This window comes from Micromesistius poutassou, assembly GCF_964030765.1.
Source record: "Micromesistius poutassou genome assembly, chromosome: 23".
Taxonomy (NCBI): domain Eukaryota; kingdom Metazoa; phylum Chordata; class Actinopteri; order Gadiformes; family Gadidae; genus Micromesistius; species Micromesistius poutassou.
Window position 1 is genome coordinate 7277075 of NC_140293.1, and position 9581 is coordinate 7286655.

Here is a 9581-nt window from a genome sequence, read left to right on the forward strand (position 1 = left end):
ATCACACCGTTACACGTGAGTCGAATCCAAACGCTGCAACCTGAATGATCATCTGATCCTCAATCAGGAGTATTATATAAATATGGGTGTGGTGCACATGTAGGTTAATTAACGCGAGAGGTAGAACGTGGTCAGCTTTTAAGGCAGGTCTACTCAAAACCAAGTTCAATTCCTACAGCCGAGGCCTGCTCCGAGAGTAGCCCTACATCTGGGTGATTTATTATTTTAATCATTCGTGCTATTACTGAATTATCTATAAATAGCGGATATTTCGCATTTTTCCCTCTGCTAATGTTGATAATGATGACCCTCTTTTCCAATTAAATTAGGGCTTGAATTATTATTATTCTCCGTGCTTCCTGCCACATTGTGGCCCACCAGGAATGTCCGCGACCACGGCGGTATAACTTTATTATCTCGTCCTCCTCCATATCGCTGCAGTCTTTACCCGCTGTGCGCAAAGTCATGCATGTTCCCCTCCAGTGTCCAGCAGTGGGCTGTCACGTGTCAGGCGACCACTGCTCTCTCTGCAAACCCACCACCAGTGCGTCAGGCGAGCGGAAGTCAGGGGCCTGGGGTGCAGAGTTTAGTCCCGGGGCAGTGGCTCTGGCCAATCGGGAGGCGAGGATTCAAGTTCTAGTGCAAAAGGCTTTTTTCCCTTCCTGGCTGGAGAGCCGGACGGCGGGACGGGGAGAGAGGAGGCGGAGACCCTGAGCACCGAGAACTCCTCTTCTGGACCCGGTTCAAGTCCGCAACGTCGAGCCCATCCGAGGAGAAAGACTCGCAGAGGAAAGGGAAGATCAGGAAAAAAAAAAAGTTTGCACGCTTTTTCTTTTTTTCTCAACTGCCTTGTGCCAAGATTTGTCTTCCGGTGTTGACTTTTTTTTTGCACTGCGAGAGGGAAAACAAATCCAGAGCAGAAAGTTGAACGTGAGAAATGTGAAGCTGCCGGCTTGGGTGTCCACAGACTCCAGGATCCCCCCCCCCTCCCCAGTTAATACATGCAGTACAGTGCCATGGTACGTGGAACGGGTTACTACTGGTTTGCGGTGTGTTGCTGCGCAATAACGTGTCATAATAACGTGTAATAACGTGTGTAACAGACGTGTTGGGTGGATGTCGTGCCTGGCCGTGGTGGGTATTACGCGTGCCAAGGGAAACGCGAACAGTCATTCGACTGGAGAGGAAAAAAAAGAGAAAGTGGGTTACATGGCTGACGCGAATGAGTGGACGACTGGCGCGCCAGAATAGTAGTGGATTTGGCACCGAGTCCGTTCGCCTGACGCTAACCTTCCCGCCCGGTTATTGGCAAATGAACTTCTGCTGGAATGTGGACAATTCTATAGGTCACCACACACACACACACACACACACACACACACACACACACACACACACACACACACACACACACACACACACACACACACACACACACACACACACACACACACGACTATGCACAGGTAAATTCTTTATTATTTAAAATACAGGTCATTTCTTTATTTCCTCATCTCTCTCTCTCACACACACACACACACACACACACACACACACACACACACACACACACACACACACACACACACACACACACACACAACTTGGTACGAGGGGCCTGTATCCATTAGGAATATTAGGAGTATACCCCCCACCCCCCCACCCCAGCTAGACTGATTCTGCAGAAAGTCTTCGTAACCCCTGCACCCCCCCCCCTCCCCCTATTAGATCTGAATCTATATTCTAAATGTCCCTTCATACTCATTACATTACTCATTACATGTTTGATCCAGCGCAATGAAATGTCAATGTTTTTAACGTTGGAGATCCGGATATTACTCCAATACTTCTGCTGAAAAGATTGGGTCAACATGCCCCCCCCCCCCCCCCCCCCCCTAAATATTTCGGAACAAAGTCAAGGTGTACAAGGACAGAATAGATGTGTCCATTCCGTTTATATATCGGACTGTGAGCTCTGTGGGCCAAGGTCCGTCGCTCATTAAATAATTCTCACCGAGTGGGAAGCGACTGAAAGTGGGGGAGAGAGAGAGAGAGAGGGAGGGAGAGATAGAGAGAGAGAGAGAGAGAGGGGGGAGACAAAAAGGGAAAGAGAGAAAGGGGGAGAGAGAGAGACAGGGGGGGGGGGGAGCAGATGAGGAGGTGGTGGGATGGAAGGATATGGAATGTGTGTTTGGAGGAGGAGGAGGAGGCGTGTGACTGTGTAATTACGTGGGGTGAAAGAAAGAAAAAAAACAAAGTTGGGTCTGATTTGCTGGATCGTGCAGCAGGCTGAGGGCTGAGGGCTGAGCGAAGGCGGCTCCACTCGCGATCCGTCCTCTGATCAAGTTGGAAACGCGAAGGGTGCACCCGGAGCAGGAGACCCTCTCTCTCTATGCTATACAACAAGAAGCCATCGCCAATTTGGAGGCGCGGACGAGAGCTATAATCCAGTACAGCGATCTCTCTTTTTACGCATACGAATATATACAGAATATTCGCAGAGCTCCGATCAAGTTCAGACATTTTTTTTCCCTCGGTTTTGAATCGCCTGCGTTTTCAGTTTTTATATTCTATCGCAGAATCGACAATCTTTGGATCGGGGGGGGGGGGGGGGGAAACCTTGATGGATGTTCTTGGATAGCCCGGTTCCACGCGGATAAAGTGCAGAAGAGTCGTGCGCGCTGCACGGGTATGGCGCGGTGAGGTGACCCTGCGCTCCGAGAGGAACCCTTCGCACCACGTTGATTCACAGCCGGGTCGTCATGTATTCGCCCATTTGTCTCACTCAGGTATTTCTGTCTTTTATTCAATTCCAACCGGTTCTTGGATTAACGCAACCGGCAGCCCCCGCTTTCCTCACCGACCGAATTCATTTCTTCGTTTTCCTGCTTGTTGTCGCTGCTTTGGGTGTTTCATGCATGCGCTGTGTTGATCGCGTGGAGACGCAGAGACCCCGACACTAAACCCGGGGTGGATCGCGTTAGAGTGTGTCTCATCGCCTTACATTGATTTGAAGGTAAAGGCACAAACCGCGAGACACGCTCAGTTTATGCGTAAAGTTGTGCGTAAATGCATTTCTCGTTTAGTTGTGCAACGTGGAATGTCTTTTTAATTTATTAACAGACGTGGAGGTATAGTTCCCACACTGAGCTGCACCGACTTTGAGTTTGTGTGTTTTTGTGGTTTATACTTTACATAACAATTAGTAGATTGTATTTTTTTATTGTATTTTATTAGGCCCTGTTCAGCAAATGCCTTTTAATCCCAATCGATACCCCTTCACGCTGTTAAAACGGAGCTGGAAGGAGATAAAGTGCCCTTCTCGACTCGAGGAAGATCCGACTAATGACAAAGTTAATTCCCAAAGTTGGAGGAGTAGCCGTCTGTTTTGGCTGACTCAGTCTGAATGTTTATATTTGACTTGGCATAAGTCAGTGATTGACTGAGATGTGGTTTAGTTTGTACTTAAGAGGATTGTGCTTTTATGGCTTCGGCTGAAGTGTACAGCCCGGGCCTCCAAGCCATTTATCTTCCGAGCTGTTTGGCTGCAGACTTTATATCTTAAAGACCGGGTAAACCAAAAATAATTATGGGTTTTGAGTTTATAATACCACAGGAAAATATATTATTAACCACCCTGCCAAATTTGAAGGACTAAAAAAATCGCGAAGTATATAAAATTATGCTTCAAAGTTGATGAAAAATGAGCAGTAATCCCTGGCTCAGGACGGTGGGGGCGTGTGCGCTGCAGGCCAGGAAACCACGCCCATCACCGGAGAGGTCCAACGGGCAAGCTAGCTGCAAACTGACAATTCAAATCAGACTCGTGAGCGGTAAAACCATAGACGGGTGAAACCACAGAATGCTAGTGCGCGGTTAATGTATTTATACCTAGAGGGCAGCAGGGGGCGGGTCTACATCGAAGACCGCTTTACGTAACGCGGTCTTCGATGTAGACCCGCCCATTTTAAACCTGCACACAGAACATTCTCTGAGGCCTAGCTCCTCAAGGAAATGATGAATGGGAAAAATATTTTTTACATGTTTTGAGGGACACATTTAAGGCCTAATTAATATGATAAGAAGAAAAATACTGAATTTGGTTTACCCGGTCTTTAAAGAATCATAAAATAGCGTGGGACTCCTGAGGTCAGCCAGCCTGAGGTGGGGGAATATTAACGAAGGTGGTGTCCACAGCAGAACATATTGTCCCGGACTTGGATTTTTATGTAATTATTATTTTATTTTTTAGTTTGCACAAGGAAACTGAAATGGCTTGAAATTTTAAATTAAACATTATACAATTCACACCATGGACACAAACCTCGAATTATATAATTTACTTGGCTAATACATTACTCAGCTTTTTTAAGTTTTGGGTGAAAACAAAACAGTGTTTCTCATGAAAATATCAGAATACAAAACCATGTATTTGTATTTATTTTTATTTGTATTTCCGCAGCGTGTAAAGCCTGAAACATGCCTTCAGTTTGTCCCTGTCTGAGGTTCGCTCAAGGCTTTTTGTTTTACTGCTTGAAAGTGTGTATCAAGAGTACTATGCCTTCTTAGGAAAGCTCACTCACGGCACAGACACACACGCACACACACACTCTCTCACACACACGCACTCACACACGTAGAGACACAGGGAGGGGATTTCTGTGGTTTCCCATGAAGCATGCTTGCCTGCTTCTCCAAAGAACAATATGTGGTTTTAACTCTTCAAAGACCCACTTAAATGAGGCATCTTATGGTTTATTCAGTTTGACATTTTAATGACCTTAAAACAATGCCAAGTTCCCCATTCCATGTTTCTCCTTCTGCTACTACGATTTTAAAATGTTTAAACCCAAACCAACACTCCCTGTATCGCATCCAAAACTTAAACTCAGTTATGTATAATTTTCACTTTAATGATGTTCATTTAATTCAAATTGTATTTCATCAGAGCTTGAATATAAACATGTTATTCTTTAAATTCTTATGTTCATGTTTCTGAGAAAGGACCAATTATTATAATCAAACTATAAAATATGACCCGTCTAACCGGCTCATATTTTATAGTTTTCATGTTGGTTGGAATGTGGTTTTGTATGAACTCTAGCTGCACAAATTAACCCGTGTGGTGTTTCACCTCACATTTCACCTGAATACGACAATCTGAACCCCTCGATTTTATAACTCTCAGAAATCCCCCGTCTCCCACTTTTGTAAAAGACGATCCTCCCGTGAAACATATCTCGTGAACAATTTTTACTTTAAAAGCCACTTCTCCCACTTTCCTTCTCGTCCCCCAAGTTCAGACCTCCCCGCTGTCGGAGCGTGATCGAGGCCCGCTCCGAACACGTCTGCACCGGCTAGGAATGCATTTCAATCCGTTTAGTTCTGCTGCTAATTTATTGAATTGATTTGACCCAGTCCTCTCTTTTGGACTTGCACGTTTTATCTTTTGGTTAATATTTGACGGATAAGTCCTCATGAGCAAGCGGGCAATAGTTTGATAAGAGACGTGTGTGTGTGTGTGTGTGTGTGTGTGTGTCGGTGTGTGTAAGGCGTGCATGCTGTCAGTGTGTGCAGCCGCGCTCAGAGCATTCTCCACAAACCAGCGAGTGTTGGAGCGAGGGAGAGGGAGAGAGCAGAGAGAGAGCAGACACTCCAGCGCATTCACTGGTCGTTGTGCTCCGAGCTATTGTGGCGCTGCCGCCGTTTCAACGCAAACACTGGATTTCCTTGTTGTGCCCTCAGTACGTCCCCATACATCTGGGATGGTAATGCCAACATCGCTCTCGTACTCGACTGGTGATTGTTTGTTTTACAGTTAGTGAGTTTAGCCGCAGCCCACGACGACGCTGTTGCTGTGCTGTGTTGTGTCGTAGCGGCGGGTTTGTGTGTCGGCCAGACAGTGTGTGTTCTAGTTGCTTCAGAGAAGTGTGATCTGGCCTCAAAAGTCAACGTGTGTGACGTGACGTTGTGTGTGTCTGAATGCTGGTCCTCCCGAGTCTAAACCCCGTCCCCTGTTCTCTCTCTCTCTCTCCCCCCTTCTCCGTCTCCCCCTCCCTCCCCTTTCGCCTCGTCCACCCCCGGGGCCGCCCCGACCCCCAGGATGAGTTCCACCCCTTCATCGAGGCGCTGCTGCCGCACGTGCGCGCCATCGCCTACACCTGGTTCAACCTGCAGGCCCGCAAACGCAAGTACTTCAAGAAGCACGAGAAGCGCATGTCCAAGGACGAGGAGCGCGCCGTCAAGGACGAGCTGCTGGGCGAGAAGGCCGAGGTGAAGCAGAAGTGGGCGTCCAGGCTGCTGGCCAAGCTGCGCAAGGACATTCGCCAAGAGTACCGCGAGGACTTTGTCCTCAGCGTCACCGGCAAGAAGCACCCGTGCTGCGTGCTGTCCAACCCCGACCAGAAGGGGAAGATCCGACGCATCGACTGCCTGCGGCAGGCGGACAAGGTGTGGCGCCTGGACCTGGTGATGGTCATCCTCTTCAAAGGCATCCCGCTGGAAAGTACGGACGGCGAGCGGCTGGTCAAGTCGCCACACTGCACCAACCCGGCGCTGTGCGTGCAGCCGCACCACATCACCGTGTCCGTCAAGGAGCTCGACTTGTTCCTGGCCTACTACGTTCAAGACCAAGGTAGGAAGCCGTCCGGGTGTCTGTGTGTGTGTGTGTGTGTGTGTGTGTGTGTGTGTGTGTGTGTGGGAGGGAGGGGTTGGGGGGGGGAGGGCGGGGGAGGGTTGGGGGGGGGAGGGGGGGGGCGGGGGAGGGCTGGGGGAGTGTGTGTGTGTGTGTGTTAGTATGGATGGGGTGATAAGGTCACGCACTGCTTTCTGGACTTGTGGTCTTTGGGTCTGGATGACGTCCAAGTGTCTCGTCGTGGTGGACTTGTTTGGGTTTTGTCCTGCGATGATTTTATTCTGTTTGTAGGTTTTTATTTAGTCGGGTCGTTTACACAGAGCTGAATATATTCACTTATTATTACTGAGGCATTTTCGGTTCAAACATAAAATATGGTATTTTTATTATTTATAATATTATGTTCTACAATATAATTTGTGTAGAACAAAAAATAATTTATTCCAAATATTTTCTTACCATCATATGATAAAGAAAATCACATATTGTTATTTAAATATGTAATTTGCTTTACTCTTTACAAGATAGTAAATACACCTTTTTATTTATATTCATCATATATTTGAATAGTTTTGTTGGTTTTACATATTTGTTGTACATATTTTTTCAATTCAATTTACAGACATTGCTTTCTTTACTGGATAGGTTTTCGTGTGGAAGATTTATTATGAATTAAAATACAATGCTTTTTTAATACAAGGTCAATTGGGGGGTACAATTGATAGATATTATAATTGGTTGCATTCAGTTTGAAATATTATTATAATGATAATTGCAGTCATTATGATCTATCATTCTGATATATTCTTTCTATAATAACATATCACAAGTCCTGCCATATTTGCAATTTTTATTTCTAACATGTTCGCAAAAATAATAAAATATATTTGGTATATATATTCAGTATATATTCCATGATGTTAGCAGCCACACATTAGTCAGTTTAGAGCTTTTTAAAGGAAGTTTAAATAGATCTATGGTTAGATGTAATAAATGATGACTGCTGTTTTGGTAAAATAAGCAAACAAAGAATCAAATTTTCCTCACATTCCCCCTTTTTACAGCAATTCTCGCAACCCAAATATTGTGATTCCAGCCTCCTTTCTGTTTTCAGTATCAATGAATTATCATCGTCTCAACACATGTGTCTGTCTTCTACAAAATTAGTCATCGTTCAATTTTCACGTCCAAACCCAAAAAAATGCATTTTAATCTTTTTATATTTTTTGCTGTAGTAGTATACCGAATCCAATAGCACGCAAACTGATCCGTCCGTGGTGGAGGTAGAAATGTCCGTAGAGCTAGCTTGTAATGATCCAACACGAAGCGCCATTTTGTGTCTGATAAGTGCCAGGGAAAGCAGAAGGCACCGCAGAGAGGCAATAATGGTTGCCATTGGCACCAGGGTTGGCATCAGACCCTCTTTTGTGTCTTTTGTAAGATGCCGTTGGTTGTCTCGTTTGCATCTGCTGTGGGTTTTAACTGTTCAGTATGAACCACGGAGAAGCCTGTTTGGGGGATGATTTTGATAACACAGATGAATCGGATGTGAAATATACATTCTTTCACAATGTATAATATTGTCTTTTCAGTTAAAATGAGTGAAAGGATTTGTGCTCGCTTCGTTTTGTTCCCTGGGCGGACGTTTGCGAGCTTATAATTTCCAGTTGTCCTCATCGTCGCTATTTATTCTGAGTGAGATTTTACACAACGCCACATTGGCATTATTTCAAAAGTGTTTCTCCGGTGGCGGCCGTGGTTTTCTGCCGCTCTCGAGGTGAAAGCGCTGTCTCCTTCCCCTCTCGCTTGCCAAGCGGTGCCCATCTCCAGACAATGCAGCCATATTGTGGTGGCGTGCGGTGCGGCGCCATTTTGTTTTCCACCGTGCCAGGGAGGCAGGGAAATGGCCAGTAATGGTTGTCAGAGGTTCGGAGGTTGGCATCAAACCCTCTTTGTTTGCATGCAGCGTGCCTTTGATTCGCCGGTTGGCATCCGCAATGCAGTGTGCTGGTTGGAAAGTTTTCTGACACGGGCAGGACGGAGGCTGCTTCCTTTGTTCCGTGGCAAACTGTACGGAAACAAACAAACAAACAAACTGCTCGTGCGGTCCGACACACAAAGACGTGACCCGTAAAAAAAACAAAAAACGCTCGTTCCTCCGAGGGAGAGAGCGAGCGTTACGTAAACTGAACCGCCACGCGGACCGCCGTCCCCGCAATGGACCGGCCGTCCTGACGTCGGAGCGCGCCGTTAACGTCGGAGCGCTGCGTTGTCGTGTTTCCGACCGCGCCGTGGTGTTTTTACCGCGAACGGAAAAGAGCGAGAAGAAAACCCTTCACACGTTAAAGTGTGTCATCCCGTTCTCTTACGAAAAGGAACGGCGTAAAAAGTCGTCGGATCCGAACGTCTCCGATGCGTAATGCTCACGGGCTGCTGCCCTGGGAATGGTGGGGGGGGGGGTTTGGCAGCGGGTGGTGTGGGGGGGGGCGGGGGGAGGGGGGGTGGGGGGGGGGGGCGACGGTTGGATGCTGAGGGGGCTCTCGTGCTCTACTCACAGGCGCGGAGACGTAGCACCCAGTGCATGCCCAGCTGAATGCCCACTGGGAAGCCTGGAGTAGGAGGGGGAGGGGGGGCAGGGGGGGGAGGGGGGAGGGGGGGGGGGCGGTGGCGGCTGGGGCATCCATTGTGCCAACTGGCAGGCTCCTCTCCCATACAGAGCCAGGGCTTCTCACGGCCCACACTGCTGTTAACCTTGTTTGTGACCTACAGCGAGACTAAAAACAGAACAACAATGAGGAACCGTCCGCAGCCGTCTCAGCGCAGATTCTCCCCCCCCCCCCCCCGTTTGACAGAAACAAACTGAAAATAAAAAATAAAAAACACATAGAATGAGGAGACTCCGCCCACTCCGGTCTCTCACCTGCGCTGACTCTCTCCGGCACGGCGG

The 9581-nt window shown here is 47.4% G+C and overlaps 1 protein-coding gene across 1 annotated transcript; it reads left to right on the forward strand.

Moving 5' to 3' along the window:
• Positions 1 to 762: 762 nt before the first annotated feature.
• Positions 763 to 9020, forward strand: LOC311368757 (nuclear factor 1 B-type; the record flags this gene model as incomplete). Its single annotated transcript, XM_084487539.1, has 3 exons — positions 763 to 1019; positions 6103 to 6634; positions 9010 to 9020. The coding sequence occupies exons 1-3, from the start codon at positions 1002 to 1004 to the stop codon at positions 9018 to 9020; spliced, it is 561 nt and encodes a 186-aa protein (XP_084343665.1). The 5' UTR covers positions 763 to 1001.
• Between the last annotated feature and the right edge of the window lie 561 nt (positions 9021 to 9581).